The sequence below is a fragment of the Pelodiscus sinensis genome, chromosome 5, assembly GCF_049634645.1.
Source record: "Pelodiscus sinensis isolate JC-2024 chromosome 5, ASM4963464v1, whole genome shotgun sequence".
NCBI classification, from domain to species: Eukaryota; Metazoa; Chordata; order Testudines; family Trionychidae; genus Pelodiscus; species Pelodiscus sinensis.
This window is the reverse complement of record NC_134715.1, coordinates 86,886,662-86,911,432: the sequence shown is the minus strand read 5'-3', so window position 1 is coordinate 86,911,432 and position 24,771 is coordinate 86,886,662. Positions and strand designations below refer to the sequence as shown.

The 24,771-nt window shown below is 41.7% G+C and overlaps 1 protein-coding gene across 2 annotated transcripts in view; it reads left to right on the top strand.

The window, feature by feature from the left end:
• Positions 1–24,771, top strand: part of CWH43 (cell wall biogenesis 43 C-terminal homolog) — a 72,734-nt gene that overhangs the window by 28,621 nt on the left and 19,342 nt on the right. For both annotated transcript variants that reach the window (XM_075930447.1, XM_075930446.1), the window contains 7 exons: positions 1,719–1,920; positions 3,316–3,404; positions 5,733–5,987; positions 10,238–10,363; positions 13,469–13,548; positions 17,087–17,192; positions 24,236–24,371. In XM_075930447.1, the coding sequence (XP_075786562.1) occupies positions 1,719–1,920; positions 3,316–3,404; positions 5,733–5,987; positions 10,238–10,363; positions 13,469–13,548; positions 17,087–17,192; positions 24,236–24,371 (994 nt within the window). The remainder of the gene's footprint in view (positions 1–1,718; positions 1,921–3,315; positions 3,405–5,732; positions 5,988–10,237; positions 10,364–13,468; positions 13,549–17,086; positions 17,193–24,235; positions 24,372–24,771) is intronic.

Here is a 24,771-nt window from a genome sequence, read left to right as displayed (position 1 = left end):
TCGCCCCATCCTCTCACACATCCCTTCCAACTGAGACCTCACACACCTTTCCCACTCGCACACCCTCCCTTCCAGGCTCCCCACTCCCAGTGCCCCCCACCCATAGCACACTCCTGCATCCTCCTTCCCAGACCCTGCACCCCATCCCCTCCTGCACCCATTTTGTCATCCTGGGTGGTTGGCTCATGATCCCTGAAAAGGTCTGTGTGGAGTGGGGTGAACTATGAGCTGAAAACTTGGACAATCACTGTCTCAGATGCTTTTAGCTACCCATAATACAGAATGTTTGTACAAACAGATGCTGTTACTGACAATATCCTATTTTAAAGACCCAGAAAACATGCTACATTTCTCTGTTTTTGACGAGTTTAATAGGCCAAATGCCTTTCACACATTTAGTTATATTCAACAACTGGTGTTTATAACAATCTAAGATTTTAAAGTGAGAGTTCATTCCGAGTTTCAAAGTTTTGTAATTTTGTTTTTTTCCTTTAGGAAAATAATCACATGATTGGTATCACCATAGGGGCGGAGGAATGGGAGTAGGGGTAGGAGGCAGGCCGGGCCCACTTTAGACTGGAGCTGCTTCGTCTGGCCGGTCGTAGCAGCCCCTGCTTGTGGTGGCCCCATGAGGCTGGAGCAGTCCCCTACTCTGGGGCAGGCAAAGAGCTGCTCCAGCCCCTTCCAGTTAACCAAAACCAGTAAGCCTCACTATTAAGAGTGAGGCTTACTGACCATTTATATCCCTAGGGAATGCATGTGTGTGTTTTGGGTTTCTTTGGAAGTATCGTGTTTTGTTCTTATCTGTGTTTAGAGTGTCAGAAAGCAGATCCTACTCAACTAATTTTAGTAATTTTTCTGCTGATTTAGCATCCTAGATTATTTACAATTTGTTGTTGATGTGCAGGTTTAAAACAATTTTTAATTTTTTGCAAATAATTTACAGTGGAGTAACTAATCAGTTGAGGAAAATCTCTCTCACTCAAAATGGGTAGATTTATTTTTTTCTGACAGTCTAGTAACAATTACATTTTCCCATTATTAGTCATCGTGAGGGGCCGACTCTCTGCTACGGTGCCACCAGCCGGCTGTCCTGGGAATTAGCTCTTCTTGCCTTGCTGGATGCCTTTCTCTAGGTGGTGTTGCCCCATGTTTCTCCTTGTGTCACAGCGTCCTCTTGCAGACACTGTCCTCTGACAGTGCCCGCACCACTGTCCGAGCCCCCCTTCTGGGGGAGGTTGTTGTTCTCTCTGCTCACATCCCAAGATCCTCTTTCTCCGAGCACCCTGATCTCCTCATTAGTAGTTAAAGCCTAGGAGCTTGTCTGGACAGCACTCCCCTAGCCCTGCCTAGCCTCCCCAGCACTGCTCTAGCGCCAGGGAGCCTCCTGCTTTCCTAACAGTCAAGCCCTCACTGCACTCTCTCCTGAGCAGCTGTCAGTTCCCCCTTATATAGCTCCCAGCTGTGCCCTCATTAGCTAGAACTGCCTCAGCTGGGGCTTTGCTCCTAGCCCCTGCTCTAGGCTGGGGGTTTGCCCTTAAGGGCCAGTGCCCTGTCACAGTCATCATGGTAGAGAAGAAGTGTATGGATTTTTGTGCCGGAGTTGGTAAACTTTCAGGACTGTTTTGTGATCCTCACTGTTTATTCTTAATAAATCCTGCTAAAAAGATTTAACTTGTTTGCACAATGTAAAGTGTGTGTTCATATCATTATTCTAGGCACAAATAGTGTGAAGCAAGAAACAAACAAGACTGATGATGCAGCAAAAGCAACCATCCCTAGATCTAACTGGCTTATGTCAGGAGTGGCTTTTGGCAGTATGATGTTCCTCACATTTTGGATTTTTGGAGAGGTCTCACTTGTTTCTAGGTGGGCTGTGAGTGGACATCCACACCCTGGGCCAGATCCCAATCCATATGGGTGAGAAGCATTTTTTTTCTTTGTCAGTAAAGTAGTAGCTAAAGTGCAATGACACTCACGTAGGGGAAGGGTTATTCTCACACACAACTCATTTCAGGATTGCAGCCTAAGGCTATGTCTACACTGGCGGGTTGTTGCGCCAGAAGTATGCAAATGAGGCTGTGTGGAATATCGCCAAGCCTCATTTGCATACCTAATGAGCCGCCATTTTGCGGAAGAGGCTCTTGTGCTAGAAGGAGCTGTCTACACTGCCCCTTTTTGCGCAAGAAAAACCCTCTTGTGCAATGCCGCTACGCTGATTATTTTCAGGAATAATGGCATTGCATAAGAGGCTTAGCCTCATTTGCATACTTCTGGCACAACAACCCGCCAGCGTAGACATAGCCTAAGTGTATAAACCAGACGCAGTGATCAGAGAAGGAACAAAGTCCTTCTCAGTGCTATTTTTCTTAGATATAAAGTGCCTCACTGAGACCCTTTCTAATCTGGGGTGAATCCCAAAGTGTGTGTCACTAGCACAGTTAGGCACTGATTCTTGGCTGGATCATCTGGGTTCTGTTGGAATATGATTAGGGAGGAGATTTTATATTTCTGCTATATGCCTGATTTATTACACCAAAATGTTTTAAAAAGTAAACATACTTCAATGACTTTATAATGCAAAAGACTTTGGTATAAATTACAGTGAATCAACCCAATTCTGCTCTCTTTGATTTAAATGGGAACAGGATCAGGCACAATAAAACTAGACCCAATAATCCAATGGATACGCTAACATGGAATTGGATCACTTAACAAATATAGATGCCACGAAGTAAATATTCTCTGCTACTGAAAGGCCAGATTCTATCATGTTTACACAAGTGTCAGGGGGAGTTTTAGTTGAGTGGGAACTGAGCAATGGACCCGGAGTATGTTGCTCCTCAGAATTCCAAATGTAGTAGTGGCCTTATTGCCCCTGATAGCTTAGCTTAGTATGCAAAAGTGCCACGCAAGAGGGTTACAGTACTACATAGGATAGTCAATGCATTTGTAGAAACTATGAAAATATTTCTTTAGCCTGGATTTCTCCCCTCCCATCCTTCTTGTCTCTTTTTGTACCTAATCTTGCAGTGATATGTTAATGCTGCTGCTGAACCTACTTCACATGCATTTCTGTGTGATTAAAACCCCCCTGCAATATTGTAAACAGAACACTTTCGGCTTCACTGCAGGATGAAATGGGAAAGTGATCTCTCTGCAGGATAAAGATAAATGTGAAATTAAGGTTCTGTACTGGTGAAAGGGTCATAAAATATTATTGGTAACTTTTTTCTGTACAAATGTCTGTTTAGCCTGCAGGTCTTTCAGTGTCATGAATTACAAGATGACAGTGATGTGTATTTTTTTTAACAGAGGTGCAGTCCTGTTGGGAATGGCCCATGGAGTGATGCTTTCCTTTTTGTCTTTGTCTTTTATCACCAGTTTTGGCTGGTGTCTTATAGGTAAGAACTAACCTGGTGTGGACATACTGCATTACTTTATTTCTAATACCTCACCTAACTCCCTCACTTTTTGTTTGTGCCCTCATGCCTAAAAAAGGATTTTCTTTTTCTCCATTTCCTGAATAGATACTAAAGAAAAGAGTTTTATTAACAAATGGTATCTGTTATCTATGTGCTGGCCATCTGGTCCTACCATTCCTCCAGTACCAAAAATAGCACCTTTATTGTACCTATACAGGTAGTCACCGAGTTACGCGGATCCGACTTATGTCGGATCCGCTGTTACGAATGGGGCTTTTCTCACCCCAGAGGATGCGAGCGGCAGGACACCCTGATGCGCCGCGGTCCCGCCACCCGTGTCCTCTGGGGCGAGAAAAGCTGCTCCGCATCTCCCTGGTCTGCTGGGGGGGAGCCCAGACGCGCCGCGGCTGTCCCGCTGCCGGCGTCCTCCAAGGCTTTGCTCCCCGTCTCCCTGGTCTCTGTTTAATCAGAAATTCACTTTGGGGCAAATCCTCTATTGCTGCAGAGATTATGTCTGATGGCCTGTCTACACTGGGACAAATTTAGGAAAAACTTCCTCTTTCAGAAGAGCCCTTCTTCCTCGTGAAATGAGGAAGACAGGGCTTTCGAAAGAATGTGTGTGCTCTTCCACAAAAACATGTCGGAAGAGCAGACAGGTCCCCTGGACATGGCAGAAAATTCCGTAGTCTAGACATAGCCTGATTCTGCCAGCATACAGTGAACCATTGAATGTTGGGAAGGCACTAATGGGTGTTAGGGAGGAGTTGTTGGATCTAGGCCAGGGATAGACAATAAGTGGCCAACAGGCTGGACTGGCGGTCTGCTAGACACTTTATTTACCTGTGCGTCTAACATTTAATTTGCCTTCAGTTTTTAAACCTGACGGGTGCTATAGGGTAACATTTTCTAGCTGTTTTCCAAAACCACAGGAGCTAGAAATTTACTTTTACTTTCAATGGAAGCTGAGATTCTTTCATAATCACTAATTCCAGGAACTGGGGCTTACAATAAAATATCAAATGTCATGAGAGTCAAAATAAAATCTTGAGGTGTCAATGCTGCAAACAGAAGTGATCCTAATAAATTCTAGTGTGTTGATATTAGCATAGTAAAACAAACATTTTCTGATTGCATGTTTGGTATCATTTTGTTTGTATTGTACCTCCATCACTTGTTCTAGTCAAATATCAATTGGCTCTTGAATTCTATCATGAACTTGCACTGCTAAAAATGTCAGTAATCCAGATTATCAAAGAAAAAAGTTACAAATGTTACTAATATTCGTTATCACAAAATAATAGTAGTTTGGGTGGGAAAACTAATCTTTGCCACAAAAATAGTTTTAAAATAATATTTACTTTTCTAAGCATATTCTGTGATATCGATATTGTGTTTGGGATCAAATGCCACTGCAAAAGGTGAGAGTGTAGTAAGGTAAGTACACTGGAGGTTGTGAAAGGTTAACAGATTCCTGGCTGTCACATGGCTACTCAAATGGTGCATAAAAGCAAGGTGAAGTTGTGTGGAGGAATAGATCGCCCCCCCGTTGGCTAGAAAAGGTGAACCTCAGCCAATGGGAGCTCCAAGGTTCCGTTTCTATGGACACTTACGGTGTGTCTAGACCACAGGATTTTTTCAAAAAAAAGTGGCCTTCTTTAAAAAAAAAAAAAAAAAAAAAAAAAAAAAAAAACTCCCCTGCATCTAGACTGCCGCCCTGTTCTTTCGAAAGTAAATTGAAAGAATGAGGCAGTTTTTTCGATTGCGGAAAACCTTATTTTACAAGGAATAACACCTTTTTTCGAAAGTGCTCTTTTGAAAAAAGGTGTTATTGAATGCAAACTGTGCTTTTTCGAAAAAGAGCATCCAGACTGCCTGGGTGCTCTCTTTGGAAAAAGGGGCTCGCTTTTTCGAAAGTACTGGCTGCAGTCTAGACGCTGTCTTTCGAAAGAGGCTTGTAGTCCAGACGTACCCTTAGATAAACAAAGCATCTTGCAGCGCACCAGCAGCTTACCCGGGCGAGCCCGTGACCCAATTTTGAAAACCCCCTGTTCTAGAGCCTCTTACCCAGCTGAGTCTTTAAGAAAATGAGCTCAGAAAGTCCTTTCATTGAGTATAAGGAAAAGCCATCCCTAGTAACTCTACATTGGGTGCCCATTCTCACTTCAGCCACACTTACATTTTCTATTAAGTACTGTGTATTTCTGGCTGCCTTTTTTCCTAAGCCTTTCAGAAAATCTACATTTTTCATAGAAAGTGTGAACATCAGGAGAAAAGTAAAGTGTAAACTGATTTTGTGTCCTTTCACAGGCATGGCATCTGCAGCTGGTCTCCTTTACTTAAAAACCTGGGGCGCAGCTATAGCAGGCAACATTCTCGCTGTCTTTACCATGTGTATGTGGCCTCGACTGATGGGACGTTTTGTTAGCTGTCTGCATCCTGGAAAAGCCATGAGTACAGCTATGTTTGTCTGGGTCCTAGAGATATTCTTCTGTGTGTGGTGCACAGCATATAAATTTGTACCAGGAGGAATTTATGCTAGAGAGCGCTCTCACCTTCTTTTGGGTAAGTTTGTGATCTGGAACGAAGACAGCTAAGAAAATATACTTTTTTTTTTTTTTTTTTTAGCCACAAGCAGTCATTTAAAGCAGTAAGTGTAGTTCTGTGGTCCTTCCCCATGTACATCTCCCACTGACTTGAATGTGGTGCGAGTTATCTCTGTGGAAGGACAGCCAAATAAGAAAAATAATTTTAAAAAATCCAAATCTACTAGCTTCTGTTCTGTATAAAATTAGTATAAAATATGGGCATAAAATAAAATACTATTTAACATGGGCAAAATGTAAAATGGAGTGGAAACTGTCAATATTTAATGGAAAAGTGAGATCTGGAAATATTGTAAAGGAGACCTAAAGGGGACAGCTGCCAGTAAATCAGACCTGAGTTTGCAGTGTGACATGGCAGTAAAAAAGCCCAGTATAAAGCAGACCTGCATTCATAGGAAAGGGGTCTGATAAAGCAGAGAGGTAAGTCTGTCCTAATGGCTCTTGTGAAGATTTCATCAGGCCAACCTTATTTTTGCTGTAACCAGCACAGATCCTGGCATCTTTATTTCAGAAAGATACAGACATCATAGGTGTGGGAAGTAGGGTGATGGTGGAGTGCTGCAGCACTTCCAGATTTTGGGTGTTCCAGCCCTGTCCCCCTACCACTTGGGTTCCCAGCTGCCATGTCCTCTGGTGACTGGGGGCTCTGCTGTCAGTCCTGGATCCCACTTGGCTGCTGGCTCAGGATCCCACTTGGCTGCCAGCCCCAAGCTTGGTTTTTTTGTTTTTGTTTTTTTTTGTTTTTTTTTTGCTAACCCAGGTTGATGACAGGCATGGGCAGGGGTAAGAAGTTCAGTACCTCCACTTCAAAAACTGTTCTAGAGCTTCTGCAGTACATTGGAGAAGAACAACAAACTGTTAGGGCCCATGGAAGGACTAGCATAAGAAGGAAATTTTGAAAGTTAAATCTGTATCTTTTTACAAAGAGACGTATGTGAAGTTGAGAAGGGGAAAACAATCTTTATGGGTTTGTCTATGCTGGGGAAGTGAATGCTATGAATGAGTAAACATTTCTAAAGCATTATTTAGCACTTATGGTAGACAAAGCCATGTTTAAAAATGCTAGCAGGTTACCTATGGCTAACCATGCCCAGGTAAATTGTATTCATAGGTGGCTGATTGTATTATATTTTGACTGGGGAGTGGTGAATGTATTCCTTATACACTTTATTTGATTTGTGATTGTCCAGACAATTTTAGGGTTAAGACATGCCTTTGCTATAACTCTCTATCTTTTTAAATTCTCCGGCTCAAAGTGTGCTGTTTCAAATATTGCAGGAATAAATTATCAGCTTTTTATTTACATTTTTTGTAGCTTTCTTTGCTCCTGGAATATGTTGGATAATTCACAATTTACTTAAATTTTATTTAAAAAAAATATGTGAATATGCTTATCTGAGAAGTGTCAGATACTTTCAGAAATAATCCATCTTTAAGATGTTCCCTTGGATATACACATCTGAGATTCAGAGGGTGTGGCCACTGGGTAATAATAGAGAGTGGACCCAGCATTCAGTTGGCAACATCAAATGTAATATAGAGGAGCTCCAGTGCCTTCACCTGGAGATATCAAAACTATGAGTTGGATCTGTGGCAGTCAGTGAACCTTTTTGGCAATTTACATTAGGTGAGGATCTGGCCCTCTGATACTTAACATACATAACTAGGGAGGTTATGTTCTCTGGGTATTTAGCATTACTCTGTTGCTTATGTAACCCCCTTTTTCCTCCCTGGGTTACTTGGGAGCAAGTCACACTCACAGGTGTGCTGGGGCGCCTGATGGTCTTGACATAAAAAGGAGATGCTGAGTACCCCTGTGATGATGTTGTTTAGTTGGGGAAAACCCTATCCACCTCCTTGCTGCTGTCCCTTGCTCATAAAGAACATATAATAGCGGTGCCTCTGCCTGGCTGGCCCTGTAACACACTTACTGGTGTGCCTTGAGAACCTCCAGGGATAAACTTATTCCAACAATAAACTGGATCTAACTCCAGAACAACAATTACAAATCATAAATAATATAGATCTAATAGATTGTTCATGCTAATGCAACCTTTACTTAACTTAAAGAAACAGGATTTAACAAATTAACAGTGAATAACGTCAATTAACAAAGTACACAGGAGTAAAAGGAACGTAACTAGCTGCCATTTGCACTGCCAATATTTATCCCACCCCAGACTTAGAGTTCCAGACTCTTGCTTGCGTAGGTGTGCTTGAAGAACATCAGCTGTAATGGAGAGTCTCTGTAGGTAGGGTTTATATGGGTCCAAGCTATGCACTAGGTCTGGTTCACTAGGTTGGCCTCTCTGCCTCTCTTTGAACCCAGAGTTAGTCTGTATCTCTGAGGTCTGTCCCAGGCAGCATTTCCCCAAAGATGCCCAGTTACTCAGTCTCCTTCTATGTGCTGGATGCAGAGTAGCTTCTAGACACAAGTACAGCCAAAGGGCCTCCCCTCTAGGGCCATCAGAAGCAGCCTGCTAGATCCCAGTTCCAAAGGCTCGCTGTCCCAGTCTGTAACTGCCACATAACAGCTCCTGAACTGGACCAAACTCCTCCACAGCAGCCTAGCCCCCTCCCCTTTCTGCTCCAAAAACAGAGGGATGAGTCCACGCACTGCTGAGTCTTCCTCCACACAGGTGGAGAGACTCAGATCTCCCACACAAGAGTTACTTCCTTCCTGTTTTTCCCAAGGGCTCATGGGAATTGTAGTCTGTGAGGCTGGGTTGCGGCCCATAGGGTCTTCCCAGAAAATAAGCAGAGGCACCTTTAGTAAGGGGACTACACTTACAAACTGTTTTCTTCTTCTATCAAGAGACTATTTATTACTGTATTTCCCATATAACAACATGACTTTTGGCAAACACTTTGTTTCTTCTGGTTTCTTTCAGGTGTCAATGCTATTTCCTGCTCTCTTCTGCTGTCCAATATCCTACCTTTTTCTCATTGTAACTTGGGCAGGGAACTACCATGTAGGAAAACAATGAAAGTAAGATTATTATGTTTATTATTGTGGTTCTTCAAATGGATTTAAACTGACCAAAGGCCCAATCCGAAGCCTACTGAATTCACTTGAGTCTTTCCATTGATTTTAATGGACTTGGGTCAGTCACCAATTGAGAGTGTGATAGTGTGCCCTCTCATTCATTGAGCATAGAACTAGCACTAGTATTTGCAAACTTTCATAACACTAGCAATGTTCAAAAATAGTAGGGAAGTTGTTGGACTCTTTTACTTATAGCAATAACTCCACTGTTTAACAGACATGAAGTATAACTTCTTGAGCTAGATAGCTATAGCACAAACATATTAGGCAGTGGTCACCAACCAGTAGATCGGGATCTTCCGGTAGATCTTGGAGCCTCTGACAGGTAATCCTGACAAGACTGGCCAGGAAGCTATCAAGCGCTAGCACTTCAGTTGCCCCTCCACCCACTGTCATGCTTTCCCTGCTCTCTGCCTTTGAAGCTGCCCCCCTGGAGCCTCCTGCTTGCTGCGTAGGGTGTGGGAGGGAAAGGAGGGAAGGGCACTAATGTCAGGGTGTCCCTCGTCCCCCCCCCTCCTCCTGTACCCCATCTCCACACAGAGAGAAGGGGATGGAAGGAGCTTGGCAATGCAAATCTCTGTCATTCTCACACACTGTGTCTCTGTCATTCTCACAAATACACACTGCCCTTCACTCTCATCTCCTGACCCAACACATACATGGGTTGTTGTTTCTACTTCTTTTACTGCCTGCAAAGTGTGTTATTTTTGACTGGTCTGCGCATTTCATAATTTTAATTTCTCTCTTTTTAGTTTTAAATTGTTTAGTTTTAAATAATCTTATTTTGAGCGGTTTACAATGTATGGCAAATTAAATTTTGATAAGCAGTGAAAGTGCTTACTCACTGTTGGTTAATGCATACAATATGTATCTACAGATATTTAAATCAAATGCCAAATTCTGACCAAAGTGTTATATGGTTAGTGTGTATCATAATATTGATAAGAAGAGTCATCCCAGCCAATATAACTTGTGTGTATGTATTGCATTACTATAGTTTGCAAATATAGATAAATATCATACCATATGTTGCAGTGGGAGAAAAAACTTTGAGTGTCTATAAATTTTGCATATTTAAATTCTCAGCCGTAAGGTTGTGTTATCACAGTCTCATTGCATTTAATAAGTAAAAGATGCATAAAAATATGTTATGTTTGTTACAGGGGTTGTCATGTTGTTTGTTGGATTAGAAGTACTTGTTGGCTCCAGGAAGGACCTTAATAGTATATTTCAAGTCAAAAGTAGCCCTAAGCCACTATTCAAACAAAGTGAAAAATGTGTCAAACTGAGTAAGTATAATTTTGCTTCCTTTCATCAATTAAGTAAATCTAAATACAATTGCTTTGGGAATATAATTTCAGTAAGAGAAAAGTAAAGCAGTGCAGGATTTTCCCTAGTCAGTTCTTAGAGATATTTGTTCTGGTTCTTTTAGGGCAGATCTTCAACTGGTGTGGTTTCAGAGCAATGATGATTCACATTAGCTGAGGATCTGGTCTACTGTTCACAGTATTTTCTTACCTATTTGCAGGAAAAGTAGTCTTGGCTCTCAGAGGAGTATCAACAGAGCATGTGTGTCCTTACCTCCATGATAATGACAATTTAAAACTGGTCAGAAAACTGAAACAAAACAAGACCTATAAAACTGTTCTTGTTGATCTAACACTGTTAATTTTTTAATTAGCTGAATATTGAAATTATAACTGCTGTTGGCACTTGAAATGTTGCTCAGGTTTCAAGATGTCTGAATTTTATATTGGTAAAGGGTGCTACTCTGATAGAATTTTAAAACAAACAAAAAACAGATCAACCCAAAGATTATCACATCTACTGCCAGTGTATCTTTCGACTAAAGATTCTAAATTTGAAAAATGGCCAACCAAAATAACTATTTTTCCTGTAAAGCGAATTACTGGTTGGCATACACATGTCCTAAGAGGCTTAGAAAAACATGAAAAACTACTACTTTGTAAATAGCATTAGTGACATTTTACAAGGCTTTAACAGTTGTATTAGTGAGAATGCTAATGAAAATGATGGGGTGTTATGTTCAGTTTTAGGCATGGATCACAGATCAAGGCAAGAATATGGTCCTAAATTATTAAAGGTGGTTTCTTTACAGCTTTTGTAAAGGAGCCAGTAACTAAATATTTGATACCAAGTGGGAAACAATATACCTATATAAAGCCCAAAATGTATGGAAGACGAAAAAAAAAAGGCCTAAACATAAACTCTGGGCTGGGTGAGATACTTTCAGGGTCAGAATCTCTGGTCTATAAATTTGCCTGTGTTAGCTGCACACCTCAGCCACAGCACGAGGAAGAGAAGGGGACTTGTCAAGGGTGGTGGTAGAGCAGAGTTTCACTACACCTATTGGAGCTTACACAGTATTGCCAACTCCAAATGTTCAGAAAATTATGAGTCGGAACTCAGAAAAATAATTAAACTAGGGCTGTCAATTAGTGGGTGTTAACGCCTGCGATTAACGCAGGGCAGAATTAATGAGTTAACAAAATTAACTCACATTAATCTTAGAGGTTGGCAAACCAGCATGAGCTGCTCCAGAGACCCTCTCTGGTAAGGTGCAGTAATGCAAACCACCATCAGAGGGCGAACGGAAAAATGAAGCAGCCAGAGAGGAGGGAAAAAACCTGAAGATATGGTTCCAGCTCCAATGGAGAAGTAAACAAGAAAAGTAAAGACTCTGACACCTGTCCCTCTCCCCTCCCAGGTGACCATATAAAAATGGCCACTACGCTGTGCCAGCTCAGCTGATCGTCGGCACAGCGCGCGAGTCAAGATGCGGATTGGTCGACAAGGGAAGCCTTTGTCGACCGCTCCTGTAAACCTCATTTCACAAGGCATAAGGGAGCAGTCGACAAAGGCTTCCCTTGTCGACCGATCTGCGTCTTGACTCTCGTGCTGTGCCGACGATCAGCTGAGCTGGCACAGTGTGGTGGACATTTTTAATTTAATGAAGCCGGGGATATTTAAATCCCGGCTTCATTAACTATGTCGGCTAGCCTATTTTACATGCTTCTGTCAGCAGAGGCATGTAATCTAGATGTACTCTAGGAGGCCTGTGTTCAATTCCCTGCTTTGCTTTCCCTACATGTCCTAGAGCAAATCTTAGTCCCTTTGTGCCTCACTTCCTCATTTGTGAGATGATGGGTTGTGAATGTTATTGAAGATTGTGAAGTGCTCAGAAACTGAGATAGTGCAGCCATATTCATACTTAAATTATACTGAAACATAGTCAATGGGAGAAGTTTCAACACTCCCAAAACAAAGCCATTAGCCTTGTTTTAGCTTCAGAAGAGTAGAACTGTAAAATGTCTTGTCTACTCACTTCACCACACAGCTTTATCCAACCAAACTGAGATCATAACTTATTGCAATACTGACCTCTGGTTTTTGCTTCCCCAGCATTCCCAGAATTTATGGCTCTCTGGTCAGTTTGTTCTTTAAACATTTTGTGCTTTATAAGGCATGTAAATGTGTCGTCTTTTTCTGGTCTTGTTTGTGGTAAAGTTTGCCCACAATTGCAGTAAAGTTGTTCTACAAGAGTTTGATATTAATATAAAATTTATTATGTGGCTATTTATCACTTTTTATTTAAGGATTTGATGAATGAATTGTCTAGAGTTAACTGAGTCTTTTGGTAGGTATAATGTGTCTCTGTGTATGTGAAATAATTGCAAAGTGATTTAATCACTGAGTTATAAAGTGCCACCTCGAGAGTCTTTATCTATCCACTGCTGTGATTTGGCAGACTGCAGAAGCAACAGAAAAGCCATGATTTGCATTCTATAAGGTTGTAGTGCTTCTTCAAGAATCTGCTAGCTTGTACATTTAGAAAAGTGCTTTTATGGTTTGGCAGGGACTGAATCTTTCTGAGGAGTTTTTAAAGTAAACTATATCTATTTGCTTCACAAGCTAATATTAATAAATTAATATTTTCATACTCCAAAAGGATGTCTGGTACAGAGCCAGGAAAAACAGAACATTTTTTGCCTTTATGAATTTCTGTAACAGGTTCCTCAATAGCGATAATTTTAGTTATGCAAAACCTTTGCTATACAAAGGAAAGTGAAATATAAAGCTTGCTCTTTCTGCTGTGTTTTGGAGGACAAGAATGCAAGGCAAATACATTCTTCTTTAAGAATATCTGCATGTATACTGATGAGCAGATACTTTCTAAGTACACTTCCTTGGGATTGAGTTATTGTTGACATGTGGAGATTTAACTATATCCTGACAGTATCTGCACTTCCTTGAATAATAATCTCAACTAAGAAAATATATCCTCTCCACGTTTAACTGAGACCATGAAATTAACTTTGAACACTTTCCATTTTTCTCTTTCACAATTAATTTCCTGTGTTTTCTGTTTCCAGTCTTGTGGCTGTTTGTTGGTGTGGGCTTGCTAGGATTAGGACTACGATACAAATCTTATGAGAAGAAATTAGGTCAAGGGGTGAGTTATATGATTTTTTTTTTAGCAAAGCACACAGTGCAGTATCTGCAAATGATACCTTAGAAATATTCCCAGAAATACACAACAACCCATAAGTCACAAAGTATACAAATATGCATTGAATAGATGAAAATGATCTGATCTTACTTGGGACTGTAAAGTACTTCTGCAATACAAATAAAAATAATGGGTGGGGAAAAATTAAGATTAAAATTAAAAAGTCTCAAAGGGGTAGCTGTGTTAATCTTTAATGTTAAAAACAACAGGTAGTCCTGTGGCACCTTAGAGACTCACACACACACACACACACACACACACACACACACATATTACACACATAGACAAGGTTCACTGAACCGTGGTGAGCCCCGCTCGCCAGCCGCGTTTTCTGGCGATCTGCACATGCGCAGATCGCCCAAACCCGGCTGTTCCGGGTTGCAATCTACTCGCCACAGGCGAGTAGATTGCATTATTTGTCGAGCCCTGTGTATGTATGTACGTGTGTATATAGATATAGTATCATGAGCTTTTGTGGGCACCACCCACTTCTACTCATCTGAAGAAGTGGGTTTTGACCATGAAAGTTCATGATACTATATATATTTGTATGACTAAAATTAAGTTAGAATTGCCTCCAAAGCACTTGTCAGAGACTAATGAATAGTGACTGACACTGTTAGTATGGTGTAAAATCGAAAAGGGGAAAAGACAAGAGGAAAACAGGGAAAAAGGGAATGGTGCAGAGAAAATATTAGGCAAAAGAAAGAAAAATTAGACAAAGCACAAGGAGGAAGTAAAAGGAAAGAACAAGTGAGAACACACTGGACTGCAAAATGTGGATTTACATTGGAATGTAAACCCAAGAGCTTTTATGCTGTAAAGATGTTTTGGGGGTATTTCCACAATTGGGAAAAGACATTCAAATTGCCTCTTCTTGAGAGAGTGACTTTTTGCTCTTTCCATCCTTGCTCCTGATGATGAATGTGGATAGTGGTTCTGACTTCCATTCTCTGATTGGGGAATGATAGTGATCTGTCAGTGCCTCAGTAAAACTTTTTTATTATAGAAGAAAATCTGTGAGAACACTTTTTAAAAAAATAGACAGATGCAGGTTTTCCTTCATCAGGGCAGAATTAACTCAAGATATAATGAGGGAAGTTCAAATGCTTCATTGATGTTGATGCAGATTGTTGCCCATATGTTCATGACCTAAAAACATGTGATAGTGAAGCAAGCAAGTGGTTTGGTACCCAGCAGTTGGGAGACTCTGAACTCAGTACCTGTAACTTGGCTGAGTCATAGTAAAATCTGTTCAAATTTTGTTGAGTTGGGCAGTGTTGAAGCATGTGTGACATTGCATCAAATTCATTTCCAACCTTCATACATTTCCCACGAGAAGGACCACATTTTTATTTCACTTTGGCCTGAATAAGTCATGTAGGGTTACTGTCCTCAATTAAAGAAGGAAATGCTTTGAATAGACTGTAGTGTTTTCCTACCTAGCAAGCATTTTGTTTAAAGCTAGCATTGGAATTAAGTTTTTTATTAGCTGGAATTAAATTCTTGATTTGAAAAAGCAATCACATGCTTCATATTTGAAATGCTGGATTACACATGACTTGTCACTAGTAGGGATGTAATAGTGTAGTTGAAATGGATAAGCAAAAGCTTATCGGTTAATGCTAAAGACTATGTGCATTTCCTCCCCCCACCAATAATTATTTTAGTAGACTGGCCAACAACCCAGCTCAGTCCTGGCTCACGCTGGGTCAGGGACTTACCTCTGCTGTGGCTCTGCATTTAAAGTGTATTAGGAGATAGACAGGCAGGTGGCCCTGCTGAGTTCCAGCTTGCGCTGGGTCTAGGAGCTCAGCCCCCTACTCTGGACAGTAGCTGCTGACATCCCGTGCTGCTGCCTCTGTATCAGAGGCAGCTGCATGGGGAGACTGGCAGCTGGTCTGCAAGGGAAGTTGGTTTTTAAACTGGCTCCCCTTGTGGACCAGCTCCCGCCTGGCACCCTATGCTGCTGCCTTTGACACAGCGGCAGCAGTGCAAAGTGGCAGGGGTCTCCTTGGGAATGGAGCCAGAGTGTACTGGCTGCCAGCCCTACCCCCAAAGATTATAGAATAGTAGAGTAGCTGATATGAATTCATGAGGTGAATTGACTATTCAATTAACCGATATTTAACATCCCTAATCACTAGGCTGATATTGCAATGCTCCATTGCTAGTATGCATAGCAATGTAAGATAACGATAGTGAAAAACTAAGCTGAAGCTGGTACAGTGATAGGTCTGTTGTGAAGCCATGAAGGAGAACCAGACTTTGAAAATACCATGGAACTCTTACCCCACAAATTAATTTATACATGACAACAAATAGGTCACCATAGGGCTGCTATGTGTCTCCCCAGCCCGGAGAGGACTAATGCTACACTTGAAATCTATTCAGCACACAGAAGCTCAGAGTTACTCCCCTAACCAAAGCAGTTTGCAGGGCTATAGGCCATTTCCCTTGTATCTCTTCCCACCCACCTGCTCTACACACTGCCATGGGAGCAGCTTGCTTCCTGCAACTGTCCCTTAAGCTCTTCATGAGAATCACTTCGACCCTTCCTAGCTGGGTCTGATAACTGAGCAGTATTTGCTGGGGCCTCAAGTCCCCTGACCCTTAATGGGGTAAATCACCTTGTTACTATGTCACCCTAAATTTATTTCTGATAAATAATTTCTGATAAATAATTCGAAGTTAGAAGCGCCCCTTGTCTATTTATTAAGAAGATTTGATTCCCTCCCCCCCCCCTCCAAAAAAGGAGGTGGGTGGGATCTGAGCTTCCTTTCTGGTCAAAGAACTGAGTGTTGCTGTGACAGCTTCAGGGGAGAGAGATTGTTTTATGCTAACATATTTCAGTATGCAGTTTACTTACAATGTTAGTATTGCTTTGAGTATTCAGTAGCATCAGTTTGAAATTAGAGCTGTTTTCATCTGGCACAAATTACATTACATGTTTTTGTTTCATGATTGGATGAATGTCATAAAACCAAGTTTCTAGGGTAAACAGTTACAGTTAGAAATTTGCTTTCTGTGATTAGGCTGAATCAAAACTAGTTTTTTTGACAATTACTCCTACTGTTTTTCATTAGAATTGTCACAAATGGCAAATATAAAAAGGGTGTGAATAAAGGTAATGCAAATGCACTAAAATATGAATGAATGTCTGTTGGTAACTTTTTTTGTGCTATTTATCCAGTTTTACAATACATTATGGGCAGGAGAGAGTAATCTTTTCACCTTCTTACTCATTTGTCTCCATTATTTGTGTTGGGTACATTTTAAATGCGAGGACTTCCTGATTTTCTCTCTTCATGGAAATTAGGTGATATTAATAATACCTTCACACCTCTGTGGACTACTAACCTATGTTAGGAGAATGTACTAATTACAATGTGTAATCTTAGATCTGTTTTATGGCACCTGGGATCAGATTAAAATATAATAGAATGTACTGGTTTTTTATTTTTGTTCTCTTTTTTTACAGCCTTCAAAGAGAGACTTCTCTGCTGCAATCTGGCCTTTCAGGTTTGGATATGACAATGAGGGGTGGCCAAACCTGGAAGGTTCAGCAATTCTACTTAATCAAACAGGTACCTTTTTGAGTGTCAACGTTATTTTTTCTCTTTTTTCAGGTACAGGCAGTCCCCGGGTTACGTACAAGATAGGGACTGTAGGTTTGTTCTTAAGTTGAATCTGTATGTAAGTCGGAACTGGCGTCCAGATTCAGCCGCTGCTGAAACTGACCAGCAGCGGCTGAATCAGGACGCCTGGGACAGAGCAGCTGGGGTGCTGCCGGGTTGGTCCAGTAGCGCCCAGAGCGGCGCTGCGGGACCAACCGGCAGCGCCCCAGCTGCTCTGCCACAGGCGTCCGGAGAAAAGCCTAGTCTGCTGGGGGGTGTGTGTACTAGCTGCGCCCCCCCCCCCCATCCCAGCAGACCAGGAAGGCGCGGTCCCGCCGCCTGGGTCCTCCGCGGCTTTGCTCCCAGTCTCCCTGGTCTGCTGGAGACCAGCAGACCAGGGAGACGGGGAGAAAGCCTCTGAGGACGCCAGCAGCGGGACAGCCGCGGGGCGTCTGGGCTGTCCCGCTGCCGGCTTCCCCCGAGGCTTTGCAAAGCCACGGGGGGGCTCGGGCAGCCCAGGCACGCCTGGGCTGCCCCGCTGCCCGAGCCCCTCCGCGGCTTTGCTCCGCGTCTTCCTGGTCTGCAAACCAGGGAGATGCGGAGAAAGCCCCGGAGTACACGGGCGGCAGGACTGCAAGGTCCCGCAGTCCGTGTCCTCCGGGGCAAGCCCCGTTCGTAACTGCGGATCCGACATAAGTCGGATCCGCGTAAGTCGGGGACTGCCTGTATATCCTGTGATGGGTTAGATCACAGAAGTCCATTTGGGGTTGTCTCTCCCAGACAGGGCACAGAGTTGAAGTTACTGCCCCTCTGCAGAGCAATACAGATGCTGGACCAGTTCAGATCTGGAAGGGCTCAACTATAAGGGCTCAGCACCCAGGAAACATAGCCCCCAGAGGGAACAAAACTCCAAACAAATCCGTCTTATCCTGTGTAAAAGTTTTACATAGAGTAAGCTCATAAGGTCAGCCCCATTTATCAATGAACGAGAGATATGCACAGTGGTTGTAGTTATCTACACTGGGCTTCCTAATAAACAAAAGTGTTTTTATTAAGTATAAAGAGTAGGATTTAAATGGTTGCAAGTGAAAACAGACAGATCAAATTTAGTTACTAAACTAAAAATTTTAAAAAAGCCAGCTAATTCTAATCCACTAAGAAACTTGTTACAGTACATGCAAATTCTTAGCCTAAACAGTTGTTCTACATACAGCTTTCACATGTTAAGTAGCCTTCTAGGTTGGGCCTGATCACCCTGTTCATTTTAGATGTTTCCAGTAGGCATCTGAGGTGGTAAATGACAGGGTCTCCTGGTGTCCGGCAACTGCCCCTATTGTTTGGTTCCCCCCTCATATATCCCTTTTTCTCCAAAGTGGGAATGCTTTGTGCTCAGTTAAAAATTTTCTCCCCTTCAGTTTCTCCCCTCCCCTTAATTTTTTATCTCGAAAGTATGAGATCAAAAATGGGTTTCAGCATTAGGTAGCCTGGGCCACATGTCTTTCTAGAGCCAACCACAGTTTGCGATTAGAGGACAAACAAGACTATTTATAAGTTGTTGGTTTGAGTACCTGGTCATTAAGATCCAAAAGTATCTCTAATGGTCCCCATTTAGAATTAAGGCCAGATTTGCACTTCATATTTCTAACTTCACATACAAGAATGATACATGCACAAAAGTAGGATATACAGATTCAGCAGATTGTACATTTAAAATTGATGTGTTACATGATGCATTTTGCATAAAGAATCTTTGAGTTATGCATACTCATATGCCAATTTCCATAAAGTATGGGGGAGTGTGACATGTCCTACAGGGTGAAATCATAGGAGCTACAAAGAAGAGAACTTAGTAGTCAGTAATTGAACCCATCCGCCTGTTAGCACAGGACTGTTCCTCATAGCTTAAGGATGAAATAGTTTCATTTAAACTTTGGGTTCATAGCTGTTCCATTATGATTGTCAGTGATACAGTTACCTTGAATCAAGAAGATTTGTAAGAGAGAGTAATATTCCCTTTGGTTTTAAATGGAATTTCCAGCTGGAGAGACGTTAATAATACTGTAAAATCGCGAGTATAAAGTGCGCCCTAACTTTTCTATGTCAAAATAATGGAAAAAACTGAACACCTATCTATAATGCGCACCCCAAATTTGCTGTATTTCCTGCCCTTTTGTATTGCTGGTCGATTGCACATGAGCGCACAAGTATATAATGTGTGGTGTTTCAATGCTCTCTTTGTGACACCATGAGTTGTCAGTGATCTTATACTACAGCTGAAGAACTTAAGGTACTTAGGTATGCTGAGGCTCATGGCAACAGAGCTGCCAGCTGCAAATTTGATGGCATAGCAGAGTCTAACATTCGGCTTTGGAGACAGCAGAAAGAGCACCTGTAAGCGTTGCCTTGGACGAAGATGGCTGAGTGAGGTAAAAGCGCTGTATGTCCTGAGCTGGAGGCCAAGCTGCTTGAGGGGATTGCTGAGCATAGACAGCAAGGCGGTGGTATTAGCATTGTGGAGGTTCGAATGAAGGCTTTGACTTTTGCGAAAATTTGCACTAACACAGCTGGGTTTAAAGCTTTGCACGGCTGGGGCAATTGGTTCATGCATCGGCATAGCCTATCGGTCCGACGCTGAGCGACAATTGCGCAGAAGCTACCCATGGACTCTGAGACCAAGTTACTACAGTTCCAAAAGTTTATCATAAAACTACGCAAGGAGCACAGGTACGACCTTTCATTAATCTGTAACACAGATCAGACACCTTTAAATTGTGATAATCCTTACGATAGAACGCTTTAAGTGAAAGGTGCTAAGACCGCCTCAATTGCTACCACAGGGCATGAAAAGTCAAGGTTCACCATAATGCTTGCTTGCATGGCTGACGGAATGAAGCTGCCTCCTTATATTGTCTTCAAATGCAAGACAATGCCAAAGAATGTTATATTCCCAAACACTGTTCACGTGCGTGTTCACTCTAAAGGCTGGATTGACAGAGCTTTAATGCTTAATTGGCTACAGATGGTTTGGGCGAAGTGGCTGGGTGGACTTATCAGAAAGTGGTCTGTGATAGTTTTGGATGCATTTCGTTGTCATCATATGCCATCCATCAAAAAAAGGCTTCAGCAGTACAAAACAGACTTGGCAATTATTTCTGGTAGAATGACCAAAATGTTGCAGCTGCTTGACGTCACAGTTAATAAGTCAATGAAAGATGCACTACACAGGAAATGGAACACCTGGTTGTTGGAAGGTGAACATACATTTACTGCAGGTGGACGTATGTGAACTTCGATGCTGCAAGACGTGACCTAGTGAAGAGTGGATGTCTGGCTTCAACTTGATCCTGCCATCGTAAGGAAGGGGTTTCAGAAATGCAGCATCTCTAATGCTATGGATGGCAGCAAGGATGATGCCCTGTGGATGGATCCAAGCGACGATGAATCAGCCGAGGGCAAATTATGTGAAGATTACAATGTCTTATATTACCTGGATGAAGATGTCGAGGACTATATCCCGGAAGATATTGCTCGTCTGTTCGAGGATGATGCTAACAACAGTGAATTCGAGGGCTTCAAAGATGAGTAGAAGATCATAGAATCATAGAATACTAGGAATGGAAGGGACCTCGAGAGGTCATCGAATCCAGTCCCCTGCCCTCATGGCAGGACCAAATACTGTCTAGACCATCCCTGATAGACATTTATCTAACCTACTCTTAAATATCTCCAGAGATGGAGATTCCACAACCTCCCTGGGCAATTTATTCCAGTGTTTGACTACTCTGACAGTTAGGAACTTTTTCCTAATGTCCAACCTAAACCTCCCTTGCTGCAGTTTAAGCCCAATGCTTCTTGTTCTATCCCCAGAGGCCAAGATGAACAAGTTTTCTCTCTCCTCCTTATGACACCCTTTTAGATATCTGAGGGGGGATGTGATAGCAGTTTTCAATCTTCTCTTTTACTAAACTAAACAAACCTAATTCCTTCAGCCTTCCCTCATAGGTCATGTACTCTAGACCTTTAATCATTCTCGTTGCTCTTCTCTGTACCCTCTCCAATTTCTCCACATCTTTCTTGAAATGTGGTGCCCAGAACTGAACATAATACTCCAATTGAAGCCTAACCAGCGCAGAGTAGAGCGGAAGAATGACTTCTCATGTCTTGCTTACAACACACCTGTTAATGCATCCCAGAATCATGTTTGTTTTCTTTGCAACAGCATCACACTGCTGACTCATATTCAACTTGTGGTCCACTATAACCCCTAGATCTCTTTCTGCTGTACTCCTTCCCAGAAAGTCGCTTCCCATTCTGTATGTATGAAACTGATTGTTCCTTCCTAAGTGGAGCAGTTTGCATTTGTCTTTATTCAATTTCATCCTATTTACCTCAGACCGTTTCTCCAATTTGTCCAGGTCATTTTGAATAATGACCCTATTCTCCAGATTAGTCGCAACCCCTCCCAGCTTGGTATCATCTGCAAACTTAATAAGCGTTCTTTCTATACCAATATCTAAAGTGTTGATGAAGATATTGAACAGAGCCGATCCCAAAACAGACCCCGTGGTACCCCACTTTTTATGCCTTTCCAGCAGGATTGTGAACCATTAATAACTACTCTCTGGCTGTGTCTAGACTGGCAAGTTTTTCTGCAAAATCATCTGCTTTTGCGGAAAAACTTGCCAGCTGTCTACACTGGCCGCTTGAATTTCCGCAAAAGCACTGACTTCCTACTGTAAGAAATCAGTGCTTTTTGCGGAAATACCATGCTGCTCCCGTTCGGGCAAAAGTCCCTTTTGCGCAAAACTTTTGCGCAAAAGGGCCAGTGTAGACAGCTGAGATTTGTTTTCCACAAAAAAGGCCCGATCGCGAAAATGGCAATCGGGGCTTTTTTGCGGAAAAGCGCGTCTAGATTGGCCATGGACGCTTTTCCGCAAAAAGGGCTTTTGCGGAAAAGCGTCCGTGCCAATCTAGACGCTCTGTTCCGAAAATGCTTTTAACGGAAAACTTTTCCGTTAAAAGCATTTGCAGAAAATCATGCCAGTCTAGATGTAGCCTCTGAGTACGGTTTTCCAGCCAGTTATGCACCCACCTTATAGTAGCCCCATCTAAGTTGTATTTACTAGTTTATTGATAAGAATATCATGCAAGACCATATCAAATGCCTTACTAAACTCTAGGTATACCACATCCACCGCTTCTTCCTTATCCACAAGACTCGTTATCCTATCAAAGAAAGCTATCAGATTGGTTTGACGTGATTTGTTCTTTACAAATCCATGCTGGCTGTTCCCTATCACCTTGCCACTTTCCAAGTGTTTACAGTCAATTAAACATGTCAATTAACGTGTTTGAGCTGCGGTGTTTATTTCCTTACTTGTACTTACTTTTTTGAAAGTGTATAGGATTGCTTGTCTACGCTAATAAAATTCAACTTAACCTCCGGTGTCCAGCAATTAACTGACGTGGAACTGCCAAATTAAAACTTAAAAAAAAACCTCCTATAGATAATGCGCACCCCAAATTTGATGCTAAAAAAATTCTGGAAAAAAGGGCACATTATACTCATGATTTTACGGTAATCAATCTCAGTCACTCCTCTCTATTACAACAAAAGAAATCTATCTAAATGCATTTCTGTAAGCAAAATATTAAAGGTGAAGTGCTGTTGTAGGACAAAGGAGAGTTAGTAGGTGACAGGTTTGTTGTAGTGAGCCATGAATCTAGTATCTTTACTGAATCAACAATTTTTTTAATTTGTAGCACATAGTTATGATTTTAAGCTCTGTAACAAGGGAGGGCTAAGACATTGGTTTTAACATATATAAACAAGGAAATTTGCCTTTCTAGTATTATATATGTGTTTGTATTGTCCTTTCTGCTCTCATGAATGGAAGGGGCCACGGTCAGGTGGCACTGTAGTGCATGTGGGAGTGTTTGTAGCATTATTCCTAAAGACACGCCTCTGCAGGTGCACAAAGAGCATTAGGAAGGAGTGATGTTGGTGATGGGGTTAACATTTTGGCTTGTGTGTTCCCATTCTATTAAGGGAACCAATTGTTTCTCTTGGGAAGGGTAGCCCCTCCATGTCAATGAGCAGTTTACAAGCATTGATGCAACATGTCATGCTGAAGTGTAACATGGGAGCAATGAGAAGCACTGGACTACTGCACACAGATAGCTCTGACTCCTCAAGGGTCCTGATGGTTTTGTGTTCAGGGGGCTGACATCTCAGTCCATTCAGTTGGCAATCCTCACCGTCTTTAAAAAAACAAAACAATTCAGAGGCTCAAGACTTGAAAGTTGGGCCATTTTCTGTCCTCGTAGTGGTTATTTTTGCTTCAAACAAAGAAGCCCATGTTTTTAACCTGAAATAACTATATAGGAAATATATTGAAAGTATTTATTTCTCATGAACATTAAACCCATCAACTGAAGTCTCCATGAACCAAAAGCACAAATGACAGGATCAGTAATTTACTTTATTTCCTTTGAGAGCCTCTTTTTGCTAGCAAAATACTTATTTCCAAAAGAAGCAATTCTGACAAACAGTAGTACAATGTTTCAAGACAAACCTTAGATTAAGAAATCTTCAGGAACCCTAAAAATGAAGAGTTCTGTATTTCATTCAAATATTCTGAGCCACTAAGTCATGCACTAATATTATTTTTATTGTATAAAATAAACTCTTAAAGTGTTCATGAAATAAGGCTGCAATTCCATCTTGTGAGGGTGCAGGGGAGACTTCAGGTACTTTATTAACAAACACATGTGGAATGGGCTGAATTATTATTGGTGCAAGGGATCTGCTCCAAACTAAGGGTCCTACATTAGTAAGGGCTGGAAGCACTTTAGAAACAGCGTACACAACTAACTAATGGATGAGAGAAAACACCTTGCATCACTCTTTAATTACATCTCACTGGTGCTAGAGGGAGCTGATTCCATCCTGTGTGATCAGAAGAATAACTTTGTTTTTTATTGATACAGTTTTTCAAACTTTTGTATCCCAGGTGCAGATTTTATTACTATTCTGGAGAGTGATGCCTCCAAGCCATTCATGGGGAACATTGATCCAACAATGTGGTTAGGAGAAAAACTAGGTTTTTACACTGATTTTGGTCCAAGCACAAAGGATCACACATGGGGGTAAGTTATCTATGGAAACAGATGCAGTCGGTGGGAAAAGACACAGATTTTTAAAAATATGAATTAAAATGTTGCAAGATTTAATGATAAAAGTTCTTAGCAACTTAATGTACAATACAGCCCTCATTGTACCAAAGGTGGATGAGGAAAGCTCAGGGAAGCTGGACAGCAGACTTTAAGAACAGTCTCAGAGAGGTAGTCGTGTTAGGCTGTAACTAAAAAAAACTTAAAAACAAAGGGTGGTCCTGTAGTACCTAAGAATATGTCTACACAGCAGTCATTATTTCAAAATAACTTTTCTAGCATCTACACAAGCCAACTGCTATTTTGAAATTAATTCAAAATACCAGAGGGCTTATTTCGAAATTGGTAAACCTCATTCCACGAGGAATAGCACCAA